A 19,902-nucleotide genomic window follows, 5' to 3' on the forward strand; every position below is an offset into this window, starting at 1 on the left:
CCAGGGACGCCGAGGCCACCAGGGAGCAATCAGGATGACCTCTGCCCCCAGCAGCCTGATCCTTCTGAGTAACCTCGGGATGATCGGTATTGGAGGAAAGGCATATAGAAGACCTTGTGGCCAAGGAGATGTTAGCGCGTCTGTGGACTCCGCTTGACTGTGGTAGTATCTGGTGTAAAATCGAGGAAGCTGGTGGTTCTGAAAGGACGCAAATAGATCCAACACTGGTGGACCGAAGTACTCCACTATCCTTAGGAAAAGCTTCTTGTTGAGAGGCCACTCTCCCGATTGAATGCTCTCCCAACTGAGCCAGTCTGCCTTGACATTGCAAGTCCCCTTGATATGTTCTGCTCTTATCGACTTCACATGAGTCTCCGCCCATTCGAACAGCTTCCCGGCCTCCTTGTGGAGAGAACTGGACCTGGACCCCCCTTGATTGTTTAGGTAAGCTTTGGCTGCTATATTGTCCGTTCAGACTAGGATATGCTTCCCGGCCACCTTGTCCTGAAAATGTAGCAGAGCCAAACGAATGGCCCGAAGTTCCAGGAGGTTGATCGGAAGATTCGATTCCTTGGCTGTCCACTGACCCTGTGTGGGGATTTCGTTGAGGGTCGCCCTCCCATCCTGAGAGGCTGGCGTCCGAGAACAGCTGTATCTCCCTCTTTACGAAGTATGTTCTCCCCTGACGTAGGTTGAGGTCCTTGGTCCACCACAGGAGACTTTCCTTGACTATCTTGGGTACCGTCAGTGACATGGGACGCTTCTCCATAATCTGGGTTTGATATGGGCGCAGAAACATCTGAAGTTGTCTGGTGTGAAAACGCCCCAGACCTCCTGACCAGGATGAGGAGGTGAATGCTGCCTTCCTTGAACAGCTTGACAGGGTATCCAAACAACATGGCCTGGTAGTTATGGGTGACTTCAACTTTCCTGATGAGGGCTAGGAAACCAACTCTTCAAAGCATCCACAATCATGCTTTTTCCTGACCTGTATGGCCAACAACTTCCTTCATCAAATGGTGGAGGAAGTTACAAGGGGCTTGGGCTATACTTGGCTGTACAGTGGAACTATGACATCTTGCAGTATCAGCATTCGAAGAGCTCATTATTCTTGGCACAGATTTATTTAGACCTCTCAAGACCTGATTTTTCTTTAATGGGAGGTGCTGGAACTTAAAGCTGCCTAGAAGTTATGCTTTCGCCTTCTATAGTAGAAGACTTCTTTTGTGAAATGTTCTACAATTTAAACCTGGCTGAGCATTAGGCTTCTTCAGTACCTTAGCTGAATGTGGGGGGAGGAGAAGAAGAGATCAAGAGCATGACAGCGATGATTCATTAGTAAGTAAAATGCATCCTGTGCATGCTCAGAGGCTATCAGTCCTGCATATGGCCAAGTTACCGGAAGGTGGTTTGCAAATTCAAGATTAAGATCAGATATCAGATCATTTTTCTGCACCTTCTTCCCTTTCATAGCCCACCTACTTCTGAGACAAATTTTCCACTCCGAAGGGAAGAGGAAACCTCAGAATAGTGCAAACTAACTCCAATTTTTATTACTTCATTTAAAGTCCATTAATTTCATATATTTATTTCATTTAGTGATACTTTTGTGTTCAGGGTTCTCATTTATCACTGTGGACATTTGAAAAGGGGCACAAATAAAAAAGAACAAGCAAAGGAACCAGGAAGAAAAAGGATGGCACAGAGCAGGTGAGAATCAATTTGGTCAGTAAGACATTAAAACAGACTCAGTTGCAGTCATCTTGTAGCTGCCCTCCCCCCCTTTCCAGGCAACCTGGACAAATACAGTTTGTATATTTTCTCTCATCTCTGCAATAAAAAGTGCTAGAGATTTACTTTTCTTTAATCAGTGTTGAGAATTCCAAGGTAATGCATGATATATTTCAGAATCTTTGCCACCAAATGCCTCCTTCCCAGATACAGGTCTACATATATTTGGGAGACTGGAGACTGTATTAATGATACTTGGACCTCACATGCTGACTTGTGTAGATATTAAAGTGCTTGGACTAACTCCACATGAAAAACTGAAAATTGGTAAGTATACTGTTGAAGACATCCCAAGAGGCCTGCAGTAGCAGAGTTTGTGCAATTCACAAATCCAGTGTAATAATAAAAATAAAAAATAATTTAAAAATTACATATTGTCTTTCCAAAAATTTAAGAAAATCAAGCTTAACACATTAGATCACAAGAACAGAAAGCCAATATGGAAGTACTTCACTGTTTGCTCTCACAGCCTAATCATGACATCCAAAGTCACCCTAAAAGGATTCACAGAAATGTGGGACATTACCCACAGCCCTGTGATAGAACAAAAACAAACTAGGATTATTTTCCAAACCAAACAGAATGACCTTTAGCTGAACTGGCTTTCAGCCATAAGAAAGCACAGGAGACTTCAATTTTAAGTGAGAACAATATAGAAAGCCACAATTCTGCCCAGATCCAAAGACAAGCACTGCAGTTGAGTAATACAAACTTTCCATACACCAATGGCTATAGGAGTGAGTTGATTAAGAAGATCCCTCATGTCACACACTTATGATCCTGGTCACAGGACATTTAACTGGAGAGGGAACTGGAAGGTAAATGATATGAATTACATTCAGGCTTTCTAAGGATATGTCTGTATCAGCCAATGTATGTATAATTTATTTCATTATATACACTATAATCTTGCAGAGTCTGCATCTGATATAAGCGTTTGCAATTGGCATTCTATTTCTAGATTTTGTTTTGTTTTGTTTTTAACATGAACAGCTAGCAAAGCAGCATATTTAGCATTTACCAGACTATTTAAGAAACTACAAAAGGCATTATGTATCCAGCTCTGCATATATCTGCTTCTAATCTCATTCTGAAACCAAAGCCTATTTTACAGAATAAACAGGGTTCTCAAAACAAGAAAGAGGAGGATCAATTCACTTTTGCTTTAGAACACATATTTTTTGTAAGGGAGGTGCACAATGGTATGACCACCACCTAAAAAGAACAGAGTTGCACTTAATTTGTAACTGTTATTAATCAATGTCTTCTGTGCACAGGCCAGCCATAGACAAATTTTCTTCCAGCTAAAAAGCCCTCTGAAGACTCCAGAGCCAACAAGAATGGTGTTTCCTGCCCAAACTGTCATGTGTTCTGGAGGCAGGAGCCCTCTTTCCCTCAGTTCCTACTAGGCCACCACAAAACACAACAAAAGCGATCATGTGAAAATTCACAGTGGCACAAGAGGGAGAGAACATGTGTCTGAACAGAAGATATCAATGAACAACAGTTACAGGTAAATGCAATCTATTTACATCTTCTACCTTCAGTGCAGCCCCACATTGGGACATTAGCAAAGCTGTTCACTGAAGGAGGCTGGGCGAGGCTCTCACTGGAAAAGCGACTGGAGAACTGCCTTGCCCACATCTGCATTCTTCCTTGTTTGCAGGTCCAATGCATAATGCTTAACAAATGTGTCTTCTGCCAACCATGTTGCAGCTTTGCAGATGTCCACCCACAGGACCCTCATATGAAATGCAGCCAAGGAACCTTGTGCCATCATAGAACGTGGCTTAATCTCTAATGGGTCTACCCTCAGAGCTGCTAACTCACTTATTCTCCTGGCCATGGTAACTGCTACCAGGAAAGCTACTATTCTGGAAAGTAAGGCTACAGGAGTCCAAAGCCAACAGCTTGAAGGATGGCTTCATTAATTGAGCCAGTAACAGGGAGAGAGACTACCGTGGAACAATGTGAGGAGCAGGGGGAAGCATATTCAGCAGACCCCTGAGAAAATGCTGTGACAGCTTATGAAGAAATAGTTAGGAGCCCCCTACATCCTCATGACACACTAAAATGGCTACTGTGGACCTTTGCAGAAGATACAGCTAACCCATCACCAGACAGGGAAAATAGGTAAACTAAAGGAAAGGGGCAGGTAAAGGGCAACAACCCCTTGGACTGGGCCCAGACTTGAACAAAATTTACTTTTTAGAATACGAGTACTTGGTAGAAGATTTTCTAGCCTGGACTAAGAAATCACACACCTCAAGTGAGAACTGCAGCCCTACAGTGTATCCTCCATGGCATAGGGGCAATCAGGTGCAAAACAGGCCCCCATATCAGCAAATCCAAGGCTGGAGGAAGGGTGATGTACTCTGACCTTGCAAGGCAGAGGAGCTCTGAGAACCAGATTTGGCATGGACAAAGAGGAGCTATCAGGATACTGTCTGAGTTCTCTGCTATCAGCTTCCCTATAACCCTGCTCAAGAAGGGAAAGTGAAGGAAATCATAGAGCAGAGTTCCCAACCAATGTTTTTGGAACACATCTCCCAATGAGGCCAGATCACTGCCTGCAAGGCAGATGCTATAAGGCCCAATAGAAACTGGACAATTTAACTGACTGCCACCCCTTTTGTAGATGGGCATGTCATAACCTTCATAGCCTCGCCCCATCCAGGGTAAGAAAGCCCTCTATTGAAGCAAATTTAGTGATGTCACAACAAACAACCTGGCAGGAAGGCTCCATTAAGCCCACGCCTATGCAAGTGGGGAGAATCAAATCCAAATGAGCCCTAAAGAGGTCCTGGGAGTGGGCTACAATGAGCCAGTCATCCAAACTGAGGGAAATGGTACAACCCCTAGTTCTTAAATGGGCCACAACAACTATCACCATGCACGACTCTGTGGGAGAACAGAGTACTGAAAAATATTTGAGTCTTGCCTGAAGCAAAGATATTTTCTGTGTGAGGGATGAATGGCAATGCGAAAACAGGCATTCTTTAAGGTCCAAGACAGCAAACCAGGAGTTGGGGCTGAGCAACTCAATTTCAGATGAAAGAAAAACCATTCTAAACTTAGAAACCTTCAGAAACTTGTTTTGCTAAAATTGAGGATTGCCTGCATCCTCCATCTTTTTATCCACCAGGAAAAAAAACTGAAGTGAAACCCCCTTGAGTGTAGGACCTTGGTAACTCTCTCAACTGCACTCTTTTGCATGAGCTCATTCAGCTAAAGTTGAACTCAAGGGTATGCATTATCCTCCATCGCTTGTGCCTGGAGACATGGGGTGAGTGAACTGAACTCAAGAAAACAACTGCCACAAACAACTGACAAAACCCAAACAAACAGAACACCATGCACCATAAAAACAGACTAACTTATCCCTGAACATGGGAACATCCAGGACATCTGAACAGATTGTCAGAACTTTGGGAACTGCTTACTCTGCTCCTTATGAGGTTGCTGGTCTGCAGACCTAGGTCTCAGGGCACTCCTCCTCCTTTGGAAGGAGGGTGGCTGCTATTGATGCTGAGGATATTGGAAGGGCACCTGTAGCTGCTGGTGCCTCTGGTCCTTATAAAAAGGAGTAGTGAACCCATGTTGGCTTCAGGCAAATCGCTGCTTTGGGGCAGAAGATGAAGAAAAACCACTAAGGAACTTTGCAGTCTGACTACTCTTTTTGATTGTAGATAGGAACTTGTCTGTGGTGTGAGAGAAAAGGCTAGATCAGGAGTGGCCAAACTGTGGCTTGGGTGCCACATGTGGCTCTTGCAAACATATTGTGTGGCTCTCGAAGCACCAACCACCCCACTGGCCAGCTTAGAGAAGGCGTTTCTCTCTTTAAATCACTTCTCCAAGCCAAGCCGGCCAGTGGCTTAGAGAATGTATTTAAAGTTAAAGTTGCTTTCTTTACACCTCTCCCACCCTCCACCCATCTATTTGCCTGTCTGCCCCTCCCTCCTGTCTTTCGGCTCTCAAACATCTGATGTTTATTCTATGTGGCTCTTACACCAAGCAAGTTTGGCCATCCTGGACTAGATCCTTTGAAGGGGAATACCTCAACCCTATAGTGCATCTCTATGGGAAGAGCAGTTGTACACAGCCAGGAATGATGTCTCAAAACAACAGCTGAGGCCCTTCTCTTGTATCTCACATGGTTTCATCAAATCTTGGTTGATAATTATTTTTGCAATTTGTGATGTATGAACTGACTAAACTCATTTTATAAAATGTTCTCCAAAATCCATATCTTCCAAGACGATAAACAAGAAGGTCCAATTCAAATTATCAAAAGCCTTTTTTGCATCTTAAAAAGCCCCCATTGCAGCTCATTTTTTATTCCCCCCCCGGATATTCCAAGATATTTAATATAATCTTGAGATTGTCTCTCAATTGTCTCTTGAGTAGAAAGCTACTCTGATCTTCATGTATAAAGTCCTGAAGAAATAAGTTTATCAGCTAGTATTGTTGTAAACATAGTCTTTATTCAACAAGGAAATCAGTCCATAATTACTTGGAAACATCAAGTCCTGCTTTCTTTAGGTATCAATGCTATGTTAGCCCTTTCCATGCATCCTTCCTTCTTGTAAAATAGAAGTCATTGTCTTTTGTAAAACGCTAGTAATAATTACCCAAAAGGTCATCTGGTCCTGGAGACTCACCCGGTTTAATTTATTTTTTAATGGCTTCCGCCATTCTCTTATTGTAATAGGTCTGTCTGTAATTGGCTGTAGTTGTATTTTTTGTTGTTTTTTATATATTCATCTATTTTTTCCAATGAACTATCATGATTCTTATATAAATCAGAATTAATATTTTACAGGATCTTAAATTTTGTGTGATTTACACACATACGGCTAAACCTTACAGTTCTGAAAATGTTGCTCAAATTTTATTACAGAAGGTGATGGAATTTATTTTTAAATTATAAACACTGTCCCTTCTGGCCTGAATCAATGTTTAGATTTCTCTTCCTTTATTTGTGATGTTTAGATTTCTCTTCCTTTATTTGTGATCTTCTTCTTCCTTTATTTAGGAAGTTTTAAGAAGCAGAGCTCTTGCACTGGCTGCCTATTGAGTACCAGATATGTTTCAAGGTGTTGGTGCTTACCTTTAAAGCCCTACATGGCCAGGGGCCAGCATGCCTGGGACCATAGGAGCCCTGCAGGGCTCTACAAACTACTAATCAACATCTTCTGGTGGTTCCCAGCCACAGGGACATTTGTCTCGCCTCAACTAGGGCCAGAGCCTTTTTGGCAATAGCTAAACTTATAGACTTTTTGCAGGAAAAAGACAATAATGATTTGATGATTTGTGGCTCTGATGATTAAAGTATAAAGATACAAAAAATAGATTAGATTAGATTTATATCCTGCCCTCCTCACCGAAGCAGGCTCAGGGCGGCTCACAACAATGAAAACAGTAAATTACAATGAAACATCAATTCAACAATTACACCTATTAAAACAATATAAAACAATAAAACAGTTTGGTGCTAGTATCAAATTTTGTAAATGTTCTTTATTCTGTATAGAGAACAAAGGAAAACTTTGTAATCAAACTTATATTTGTTGTAGAGAAAATTGGAAGATTTCTATTTTATATATTTTTTATTTCCTACCTTTTTATTTTCTCAATAAAAAACTAAAATTGAACACAAAAAGGACAATAGCTGAGGCCATGCTGCACATCTCCCTGCATTTATCTACTGTTAGGAAAGCCTAACTGCTTCACAGACTGGATAAACTTGGCCAAGGATCTTGGCTCCTCAGGAAGAATGTCCAGGTAACTGGGACAGGTTCTCTCACAGGAAGAGCTGGTAGCCACCCATGATGGTTTGATACTTTGCAATCCTGAAATTCAGGGCTGCAGAGGTATACGACTCTTTCTACCTAAAGAATCTAAATGATGACTTTCTCTATCAGATGGAGAGGAGTGCTGACCAGGCTTGTGACCCACTTGCATGTCCACAGTAACCAACGAAGGAGACCGATATATTCACAGAAATGCACATGAATCTTGCTTGACTTTATATAGGTTCTCTACCCTACAAGAAGTAGCTGGAGCAGATGCCGGTTTTTGCCAAATTGGTACTGTAAAGTCAGTGAGGCCCTCCAAAACAGGAAACACCAGAACACCAATCGGACATAGAGGTGTCAATGTCAAGTGCCTTCACCATTCTGAGCATTTGCTCATTGTAAAACCTTAAATCTTCATTTGGAGAAATGGGCATTGGGTCACCGACCCTTTCATCTGGAGACAGTGCCAACATGCTCTCTGAGCTATAACAGAATGCCACCATCCCTACATCCTCAGGGTCCACATCAAGTGGCACTAAAGGACAATGGTCTTCCAAGTACCCATGATCACCAGGGTCATGCCCAAAAAACAGTATGGGGGAGGTGGAATCTGGAATTGCTGAGCTCAAGCCACTGCTGAAATATAGTATGAGAGCCACTGGTGGACCAGACTGTTGCCAAGGTGAAGGTATGGTCAGTTCAGATTGTATTTGCTGCCTTGCCAGGAGACTAGAGTACTTCTCTTCAGATCCTGGTGGAGACCTGACCAAGAAAGCACCACAGTAACATCGTGCTCCTCAGAGGAATGTCTCGGTGAGGGCAACAGACATCCACAGTGTTTGGGAGTGGAGCCCACCTTCTCTGTATGCTTTGCTTTTTTCTGCCTCTTGACTGCTGGTCCAATGAGGAACAGGCTGGGAAGGATGGGGATGAGGACTGAGGACATCTCCAAGGCAGGGGTAACTGAAGGCAGGTGTGAAGCCTGCTTAAATGTCAGAGCCATTTGAACCAATTGCATGGATGGTTGTCTGGAATGGAACTCTGATGCTGGAACAGACAAGGGCGATCAGCTTGAAGAGAGTGGTTTCAAATGTGCTGATCCCTGAACCGACTTGGATGGGCCCATGGCAGACAGAGCCTTTTCCCCATTGTGCAGCCTTCGAACAGGATGCCCTGTGCAACCATGCCTTAGGTGTAGGGAAAGGAAAGGTCCCCTGTGCAAGCACCAGTCGTTTCCGACTCTGGGGTGACATTGCTTTCACGTTTTCACAGCAGACTTTTTACCGGGTGTTTGCCACTGCCTTCCCCAGTCTTACATTTCCCCCCCAAGCTGGGTAAAGCCCTGGCAAATTTTGCAAGCGATGACATTATGTGATTCTCTCAGAAACATCAGACAGAGTTCATGCTCATCAGTGAGGGTCATTTCGGTCACACATTTTTGTACATTTTTTAAAAGCACCTTGGATGCCATGCCAGGTACCACAACTGACATGCCAATGAAAGTCACCTCACCCAGGATAAGCAATCCCTCTCAGAGAAAAAAAATCTGTTAAGACAAGCTAGGAGGAAAAGATCATCAGAAAGCCAAAAAAAACCCCGGCAAGTTTGGTAGGTACGTGAGCAAAAACCAGAAAAGCTATGCTGGGAAGCCCCTATCCACGCAGCAAAAAAGGAAATGAGGGAAAGGGGGCATCCACCTCCAGAGCACATGATAGTTTGGGCAGGAAAAGCCGCTCACATCAGCTCCAGAGGGCTTTTGAGCTGGAAGAAAATCTATCTGTGGCTGTTCTGCATAGACACAATCTCAATGTGGGGCTGCACCGAAGTCAGATTAACCACAAAAGTGGAAGGATGTGAAGAAAAAAATCAGAAGGGGTCTCTTAAATGTTTCCGTGAAAACTGGGGTTTAGCTGTTCCACTGGGATCAAGCCTTTTCCTTTAAATTAAGCATTAATGCTTGTTGTTCAGTAATTAGGCAGCTGAATCCAAGCTATATGAAACAGTTTTTTACTCATCCATTTGACGGGAAAAGAGAGCAAGTTGCTCGAAATGACGCCTGACCAGTTATTTGAAGTCTGCTCCCACCATTCTGGGTCCTATAGCTTTACAACTGAGATCACATTGGATGTCTGCCCACTTCAATTTCTATTAAATTTATTGATGGTAAACAAATCAGCTAGATTAACCAGGCTCTAGGATATCTAGGTTCAGATCACAGTCATAGGTTCACAATGTGTGGCTTTTAAGCAAAACACTCATCACTTTTAGGAAGAAGTGCAAGGTCACTCTTTCACAGGGCTTTTACTTGACACTGCCTTGATGTTTGGTTATGGTTTGGTTTTACTGATGGGATTTCAATTCTTGTCAGCGGTACTTATTTGATGTAGGCTACTGTCACATTTTGCTTAGTCTCTGGCTCCCTTACATGAAACACCTGTAAAGACACTTCTCTGAGTGTTATGATGCTTCCTGTCTTCCTTAGCATTCCTACTTATTTTCACTGCCACCAAAGGCTCTCATGTCAGACGTCTCAGTTAAGCACAAAGAACAGGATGGCTTAGTTGTAACTGGTAGAATGATGCAATGGTCAGCAGTCAGTGGGGATCTTTTACTCTAAATAAAAAGTTGTTTTAACTTAAACTTAAGAGTTTATTTAGAAGTAAAGCGGTGTAACAGTTTCTGTATGGTTCATAAGCATAATGGTTTCAGATAGGTAGAGTTCTTTCTTTAGAGTTCCTTAACAGAGCTAGCCAGACAAACTTACTTCATCACTTGCCACTTTAGACTAAAAACTTAAACAAAGAACACTTTTCACAGCACCTTATTCAATCTCTTCATCCATTCAGTTCCCTTTTCCACACACAAACACTCTCTACAAACCAATCACTGCCACCCCCTAGGGTACAGCTACCATCCATCAGTGTTCCCTCTAAGCCAGGGGTGGCCAAACTGTGGCTTGGGAACCACATGTGGCTCTTTCACACATACAGCTTGTCGGCCAGCTTGGAGAAGGCATTTGTCTCTTTAAATCAGTTTTCCAATACAAGCCAACTGGCAGCCTGGAAAATGCATTTAAAGTTGCTTTCTTTCAATCTCTCCCTCTCCTCTCTATTTGCCTTCCTTCCTACTCTCAAATTCCTGACACTCATGTCTTGCAGCTCTCAAACATCTTATATTTATTCTATGTGGCTCCTATGTTAAACAAGTTTGGCCACCTCTGCTCTAAGCTGGTTAGTGTGACTCAGCTCATAGTTTTTAGCATTCAGCTCACACATTTTAATCTTAGCTCAGGAAGGATGTCCTCAGAGCAAACTAATCTATGCAGTAGCTCACAACTTTAATGCCAGTAACTCACAAAGTAGAATTTTTGCTCACAAAACTCCACAGCTTAGGGGAAGTATTGCATCCAATCATAGCACATTTCAATCACCCACCCAGCCCCTTCTTTCTTACTATAGAAGTCTGCAGTCTAAACCACAGCAACAAATATATATAAAAACCCACATTAAATCACTGAAATAAAACACACACAAAATATGTACATAGCAAAACACTACAATTACGGTATGTTATCCTGTTCTTGGTGGTTTGAAGTACTTGCTATTTGGGGCATTTGTTAGCTCCATTCAATCTTTGATAAAGGCATGAAATAAATGTTTTAATAAATAAATACTGTGCGACAGTCTAAAGCATGACTAATAATAACCTGTAGGTTTCCAGTGATAAACAGTAAGCAGGAGCAGTGCAGAAACTGTCAGAGAGATAAATGATCTCACACAGAACTATTGAAGGTTTGCAGCCCAGTAACCAAAATGGATTTTTGTCACTGCTTTATGTACTTCTAGACACCTCTGCAAGTGATCAAGCAATCCAGGGGGGCTGCTAAGACATTAACCCACATGAGCACTGCACTGAAAGAAGCTGAACTGGATACATCCCAGTGCAACTTCCCTGAGGCTGGGAAAAATATACATATAATGAGTGATATTGCTGCTGGGGTGCTCAATTTAAACAATAAGTAGACAAAACCCAAAGCCATGGGTAGGGAACTCCTGACACGTGCCAACAGCAAACACACCAGACCACTTCACTTGCACCCTGGGCCACATCTGTGCTCATGCTACCAAGATATTGGCTGTACTGCTGGGACAATAATGTAAGAGAAAGCTGCAGGCAAGGCTTATGCCCATTATCACCTCCCAAATCTGTGCAGCCATCAGCCTAGGAGCCCAAGGGAAACCCCTGAGATGCTGGCAGTGGTGCTAGGGCTTAGCTGACCCCACGTGTGTCTCCATGTACAACCCTCACATGCACCCCACTACACATTTTAAGAACACAAGACCCTGCTGGATCAAGCAAGTGGTCCACCTAGTTCAGGATCCTGTTTCGCACCGTGGTCAACCAGCTGCCCTAGAAGGCCAACAAACAGGGCATAAATGCCAGGTCCTTCCCTTGATGTTGCCACTTAGGACTGGTATTCAGAGGTTTACTACTTCTGAATATAGAAGCTCCCTTTAATCACCATAGCAAGTAGCTATTGATGGACCTATCCTCCATGAATCTGCCTAATCCCCTTTCAAAACCTTCACGTAAATGTTATACTTTTTCAGTGCCTGGGCAATGAAAGTTTCCTATGCCTGTCAAAAACCATCCTCAATTTTTACTTACTTCTGGTATAAGTCTGTCCAAATGCTCAACTCGGTTCTCATGAGAAGGGTGTGTAGAAAGCCATTCTGGTAACCTTGGGTTTCCTTGAATCGTCTCAACCAATTCCATTTGCTGCCAAAATACAGAACTTGCTCTTACATCCACACATGCCTAGAAACAAAAAAGGAGGAGATACGCAGGATACTGCATAAGTAACAAAGTTCTCAGAACTGCAAAATAAGCTTAGAAGCCCTGTAACTATCCCTGGCTGCTTCCTTCACATGCAGTAAGCACAGATACAGCTATAGATATAAATTTTGCTAGTTTTTTGAAAGTGCTGAAACTCATAGGAGTTACATTAAGTAGCCAATTTAATCTTTCTGAAACAAAAATTGTATTTAAGAGTTAAATTTTATTTATTTTTGCTGATTTATATTCCACCCTCCCTGCAAGTGAGTTCAGGGTGGATTAAACAGGGCTGATTCCAACATGCTTAGTAATCACACTGCCTTTATGCAGGGACTATCTTGTCACTTTTTGCCTAGTCATTAAATTAATTCCCATGGAGTAAAAAATGTCATGTCATGTCATGTAAAAGAATGTCAGAGGCCTTCTGTACAACATAAGTTTTGGAACAATTCTGACATAATAAATTACTTTTTGAAAGTGCCCTTTGTAAAAACTGAGATATGTTTTAAAATATTTTAATTGTATTTACTGTTTGAAATTTTAAACTATTTAACTGTATTTATTGTTTGAAGTTTTGAACTGATAGTTAGCTTGCGGAGTTTGCTTGTGGAGAGGGCAGGATATAAATTAAAGGTAACAACAACAACAACAATAAGTAAAAATACATCTGCTGGGGTGAAAGAAGACAGGACAACACCTACCTTGCAGTTTAATATGAGAAACATGTTAAATCTCACTACATTCAACAACATACTTACTCAGAAGCACAGATTTCAATTAAAATAATAAACTAGAAAATACAAATTATTGCATCTTCAATTAAAATTCTAGTTTCAAATTGTGTCAACATTTAGTTGCTATTTATTGGTGCTACTAAAAAGCAAACTTTGTTTTAAAAAATGTACAATAACAGAAAGGTCTCTTCATCTGTCTTTTAGAAGGAGGTTGCATGCAAGTGAAAATTATTCTTTTTATTGGCTTCATGGCAGTCACTCAGCAGAAGTTTTTTTTTTTCTTAGCTTGGAGATACAGTGATGGAAAGGCTCCCCGGTTGCATTTTTGCCTGTCATGCTGCTATTAACAGTGCATGAACTCTAGCAGGATAGATAGATAGAGAGAGAGAGGGAGAGGGAGAGGGAGAGGGAGAGGGAGAGAGAGAGAGAGAGAAAGGGGGGAGAGAAAGGGGGGAGAGAGAGAGAGAGAGAGAAAGGGAGAGAGAGAGAGAGAGTGCAACTACAGATACCAAGCACAGGGGGCCTTGAAAAATGGTTCACTAAATCTCAGGACAGCAGGGCAATCACAAAATCTCAGACACAAAATATTCATTCCAGAGAGTTCAAAGGAGTTCAGGTGTAAAATGGAAGGGAAAAAAGGGGGACTGGCTTAGGGTTGCCAAGTCCAATTTAAGAAATATCTGGGAACTCTGGGGGTGGAGCCAAGATCAAGGCTGTGACAAGCATAATTGACTCTAAAGGGAGTTCTGGCCATCACATTTAAAGGGACGGCACACCTTTTCAATGCCTTCCTCCCATAGGAAATAATGAAGGATATGGGCACCTTCTTTTGGGGCTCATAGAATTGGACCCCCTGGTCCAATCTTTTTGAAACTTGGGGGGTATTTTGGGGAGAGGCACTCGATGCTGTACTGAAAATTTGGTGCCTCTACCTCAAAAAATAGCCCTACCCTGAGCCCCAGATACCCACGGATCAATTCTCCATTATTTTCTATGGGAATAAATCTCCCTAGGGAATAATAGATTTCCCAGCAGATATTTCCCTCCTCCTCCACACCTGCTTTCTGACGACCCTGAAACGGGGGGAGAGCCTCCAAACCGGGGAATCCCCTGCCCCCACCTGGGGATTGGCAACCCTAGACTGGCTGCTCCCACACTCATACATGTTTTTCTCCCCCCTCCCCTTAGGACAAAACCACACATCCTTCAGGCAAAACGTACCAATCAATTTAAGCAAATGGTTCAGGCAGAGATTACTATCTTCTTGAGTAGCAAACAAGTAGCACCATTAAGACCAACAAAGGTTTATTCAGAACGTAAGCTTAAATATGCATGCATACTTCTTCAGACGAGGGGATGGGGTACAGACCAACATGGCTATCCACCTCGGTCTATCTTCTTCAGCAGCTATAACTGATGTAGATTGTTCCAAGCAGTTTATCAGTCACTTGCTCATAAGCCATTTAAAACATTCTGCCTGAATCCTGAGATCTAGTTAGCAATCAAGTCAAGCAGCATGATTTGGAACTGCTCTCTGCTATGGATGCCTACCAACTGGGAGGCACCCTGTTTGTATCATAGGAAGCAAGATGTTCACTTCTAGAAGGCTTCAGAACACCATAATCATTTGAGCTTTCTCTTCCAAAACCTGTTGTACCTCTTCCAGTGTTTATGATCAGCAACATGACTCAAGAGCATGGAATGACCTCTAGAATCCACTATCAAAGTCAAACACTTTTGCTAAAGTGGGTAAAATTAAGATAGGGAAGATGCAGGAAATGTAATTCCCCATTTGTATTTATTTTAAATCTGATGAAGGGCTAGAGCTTGCAGAAGGTAATTATTAAGCAAGTAGGCATTACTGGATCATAGGTCAACATATGCTTCAATACAGAGGAAGACGAAATAACTGTTTGACATTACTTAATTAGCACTGGGAAATGATTTTTAAAATCTATTTCATTTTTAATAAAGCTATGAGTCAGAGTAACTCCAATCATAAATAAGCTGCCCCATATCCAGAAATACAAACAACTCTTGAAATGGAACAGGTGGCATTTGTGCACTTATGCCAACATAAGAGAAGGAGATACTATTATGCTAATGAACAGAAAACCATCTGGGTTAAGATCTTGACCTTTACAAGCAAACAAGGAATTGCAAAGTGTACAAAACTGAAACAGACTTACAAAATGCTCTAGACAAAACAAAGACACTGAGTGAAGGGTTGACCTTATATATCTATATCTATCTAATCTATCTATATTTATATATAATTATTTGTGGCAGCACTGTTTCCACTGAATGAGATTTGGACACAGTTCATAAACCTAAGCTGCTGAAAATCTGCTTAACACAAGCTTAATACAGCGAATGAAAGCTGTTCCCAATATAGTTAGAATAATTTTTCTCAGTGTCAATGCAACACCTTGAGAAAGAAAATTTGTGATAGAACAGCTTAAAGAGAGACAGGGGGGAAAAATCACTGCTACCATGTGTGAAGTCTTGGCTTTGAAGAGAAGCAGCCATGAGCATGAGTTTTCAAGAAGCTACCAAAGTGCAAATTATGTATATGAACTGGCCTTAATGTTTCATATTTTAAAGTAGTTAGTAGTTTGTGTACTTAACAGATATCATGACAGGTTCAAATGTATGGATACTTAGCAGGGTACCACAGCTTTCACTTACTCTCCATTTCTAAGTAAGCAGTTACTGTTTTATAGCCATAAAACTTCTCAAGACTGCTGTAAATCTCATTTCTTAAATATTCTTCACAATGGCACTTCCTCTCTCCAATAATGCTTTGAAAAAGAATTTGAATAATTTTTAATCTAAAATTAAAAGTTACATTTACACATCTTCTAAAATATGAAAGTCAATGGTTTATTAGAGTAATCTCTTCCGGCTGGCAAAAGCAGTTTGTGTCCCTCAAAGGTCTATAAAAATACAATTTCTTATTAACACTAGGTGGCACTACAGGCACAGTTATGAAATTCATTTTGTAAAAACCCACAAGTTTTTCATATTTTGATGAACTCAATAAACAAAAGGAAGCAAAAGGAGCATTTGGTATTTTATCCACAAAATGATTTTACCTTAGCTGCAAAGTGAAGTCCAACTTCATCCGCTTCAGCTTCTAATGTCCTGCTATATGGCCTATCAAACAACAACTAAAAAGAAAGAAGACACACCAAACGTAAAGAAGGCACACCAAATGTTTGTTCTTGCTAGAACCAAAGGGCTGGATATTAGAGACTTTTTTTAAGAAAGTAAGACTGTAAATGCTGTGCATAAATAAAATATTGGCTAATGGCAGAGCTTTCCATGAGCAGCAGAAATTCTGCTGTAAATGGAAGAAAGCACAGATCTCTTTATTTGTACTGAATGCAGCAGCTGCTTGAGAGAAGGACTGGATCCCCTTTATTGTAAGAAACCAGAGAATGTCACGGATGTCATAGGCTGAACAGTGGCTCACATAAATACCTAATATTCTTACTAGCAAACTACCTGACAACGGTTTGCTTCTTAGTTATAATGCTATTCACAGAGCCCTGACAAACTGATGTATTTTGAGTAGGGTTGCCAGGTTTGACTCAGGAAATATCTAGGGACTTTGGTGGTGGGGCCAGGAGACTTTCCCATTCCCTAAATAAATAAAAATACAGCAGTGAGGTTCCCCTGAATAGTCTTCATTTCCTCATCCTCTATTTTTGCCTACCCCGGCAGCTGCACTTCCACTAAATGAAAGTGAAATTTGTCATACCCCCACAAGTTCCCTTGTCAGGCTTTGGAAGCAGTTCCAAGCACGGCTTTTTTAAGGGGCACACACACACAATCAAAAAGCAGCCAAAATAAACAGTTTGCAAACCTACACTTTTGTGTGATCTCATTGAGGTAATGTACTCACTGGGCACTCCTGAATTTCAACACAGGAACACAAAAGGAGAGCAGCCTAGGGGGTAGAGTTTTCCTCCCTCCCATTAACTGGTTCTAGCTAACTCTTTACTATCCATTCTACTGTAGAAACGATTTCTGGAGTAAATTTAAAACAAACATAGGGACTGTGCTGGTTCCTCTGCTTTTCTCACTGGCTGATTCCCAGCCAAACGGCTCTGCCTGCTCACCTCACCCCCTTGTAACTCTTCTCAGCTGATTTAAAGGCATATACCCATTTGGAAACAGAAAGAGTTGCAAGTGTCTCCTAACCCTAAGTTTTAAAAGCACATGGAGGCCTTTGGGGGGGGGCTTCCTCCCCTGGCCAGCTGACTGCCGGCAGGGAGGAGCCTGCAAAACTGGGGGACTTTCCTCCTTCCTTGAGGCTTTCCTCCTTCTTTTAGGGTCGGGGACAAAGGGTGGCGATTGGGGGTAAACTGTCCCAGAGACACACGCTTGACTGCGGAGTGCCTCAAGGGGCGGTGCTCTCCCCGATGTTATTTAACATCTATATGCGCCCCCTTGCCCAGATTGCTCGGAGGTATGGGTTGGGTTGTCATCAGTACGCTGATGACACCCAGCTCTAACTGCTTATGGACGGCCGGCCTACCTGCGTCCCAGAAAATTTGGACCGGGTGCTACAGGCCGTGGCTAGGTGGCTAAGGCTGAGTGGACTGAGGCTAAATCCGGTGAAGACAAAGGTCCTTTGCTTGGGCCGTCGTGGCCCGGAAAGGGAAATCCCCCTGCCAGTTTTTGACGGTGCGCCGCTGACAGCAGCGCACAAGGTCAAGAGTTTGGGGGTACTATTGGAGCCTTCCCTAACAATGGAGGCTCAAATAGCAGCCACTGCTAAGTCCGCATTCTTCTATCTTAGGTGGGCGAGGCAGTTGGCTCCTTTCCTGGAGCATGACGATCTAGCAACGGTGATTCATGCAACGGTCACCTCGAGGTTGGATTACTGTAATGCCCTCTACATGGGCTGCCCCTGTGCCGAACCCGGAAGTTGCAGTTAGTGCAGAATGCCGCTGCCCAGCTGTTATTAGGGCTCCCAAGATGGGAGCACATTCGGCCAGGGCTTCGGGATCTGCACTGGCTGCCAATAATATACCGAATCCGGTACAAGGTGCTGGTTATTACCTTTAAAGCCCTATATGGCCTAGGACCTGCCTACCTTAGGGACCGTCTCTCCCCACATGTTCCCTAGAGAGTGCTGAGATCGGGCTCTCAAAATCTGCTTGATATCCCCGGACCAAAAGAGGCCTGTCTGAAATCCACCAGGGACAGGGCCTTCTCGGTAATGGCCCCTTGCTGGTGGAACCAGCTGCCGGAGGTGAGGGCCCTGCGCAGGGCCTGTAAGACAGCCCTTTTCCAGTTCCGCAGGGCCTGTAAGACAGCCCTTTTCCAGCTGGCCTATAACTAACTGGCATTGGAAACTCTATAGAAGATTGCAGTGCAGTATTCTGATAGATGGTTTGTTTTATATGTTTTACCATTTTACTGTTTTAACCGTGTAATTTGTTGTATTTTAAATCCAAAACCTATGTTAGTTCTTATGTGTTGTAAGCTGCCCTGAGCCACTTCGGTGGGAAGGGTGGGATATAAATTGAAATAAACTGAAACTGAAACGGAAGTGGGGACTGCTAAGCCTAATTTTGAGGAAACTGAAAGTGTGCAATTAACTGTACATGTAGTCATATCCTGCCAAAACTCCAAGCAGAACATCAAATGCATTTATATTCACACTAAGCAAATCTTCATCCTTCTGGGGTTTTGTGTTTCAAATACACGAAGAATCTGATCAAAACAGTTGTGGAAAGACTAGAGAGACACAGGGGCCAGTGTACAGTGTATTGAGTTCAGGGTTGGTGAAGGTATCACATAGTCACAAGGTCAAAGAACAAAAGGAATGAAAAGACACTGCTCCACCCCAAACAGCAGAAGTTCTTCTCAGCTCTGATCCATCTACTACCCAGTTCCCAAAGTGTGATCCGACATTGCACAACCAAGATTTTAAGGCCTTGCTCTATGATTATGAAAGACAACCCAGACTTGAGTAACTAGTTTTCTGAATAATAGCTAAATTTACTTGCTAGGAGATTCTAGATGACCAAGGTACATAAACTCCTGATAGCAGCCCCAAGATTTTGCTTGGTGGTGCTTCTTCCATTCAGTTTTTATACATTTAAACTGTCTCCATCAGTTTCTGTCCTGCTCTCCAGAGTATTGTGGGGTTCTTCCTGTTTTTGTTATTGAATATTTACTTCAAGAATCTACTCTTCTTTCAAAACACCAGTTGACAATACTGACATTTGGATAATGATCTATTTATCACAAGAGCCTCTGGTTATTGACTTTCTGAGATCTGAGTACATTGTCAGGGCAATTGTTTCAGAGAGGCATTTGCATATTAATGAATAACACTCTGAGCAGTTATTCCCATTCTTAACCCTCCCCCCCACACACACACCAATGTGACTAACCAACAATTGTGGGTCACCAGAGCTCACATGCACATTTTTAAAACAAATGAATGGTAAGTGGCTCCCCTCCCCCTCTATACAGCAGAAGTCCTACAGTTAGATAGTTTTGGAACCATTTGGCCACAATAAATTTTAAAATCCCTGACAGAAGGACTGATACGGGTTGTTTGTTGGTACAAATACCACACCTGAAGGAACATCATAACCAGCCCATATAGTTGTGGCAAACAGGAAACAGCAGCAGTATAATCATTAGGTTCTTGCAAATTCAGTTTTTCTACCTCCTCCTTTTAAAAACTGCCACCATTATGGATTTTTTTTCCGTTTCTG

General features: G+C 42.3%; 1 protein-coding gene across 3 annotated transcripts in view; it reads right to left on the reverse strand.

Moving 5' to 3' along the window:
• OMA1 (OMA1 zinc metallopeptidase) overlaps window positions 1-19,902 on the reverse strand; it is a 67,666-nt gene that overhangs the window by 24,192 nt on the left and 23,572 nt on the right. For all 3 annotated transcript variants that reach the window (XM_060231889.1, XM_060231890.1, XM_060231891.1), the window contains 2 exons: window positions 16,255-16,329; window positions 12,258-12,407 (listed from right to left, as the gene is read on the reverse strand). In XM_060231889.1, the coding sequence (XP_060087872.1) occupies window positions 12,258-12,407; window positions 16,255-16,329 (225 nt within the window). The remainder of the gene's footprint in view (window positions 1-12,257; window positions 12,408-16,254; window positions 16,330-19,902) is intronic.

The sequence above is a fragment of the Heteronotia binoei genome, chromosome 2, assembly GCF_032191835.1.
Source record: "Heteronotia binoei isolate CCM8104 ecotype False Entrance Well chromosome 2, APGP_CSIRO_Hbin_v1, whole genome shotgun sequence".
NCBI classification, from domain to species: domain Eukaryota; kingdom Metazoa; phylum Chordata; class Lepidosauria; order Squamata; family Gekkonidae; genus Heteronotia; species Heteronotia binoei.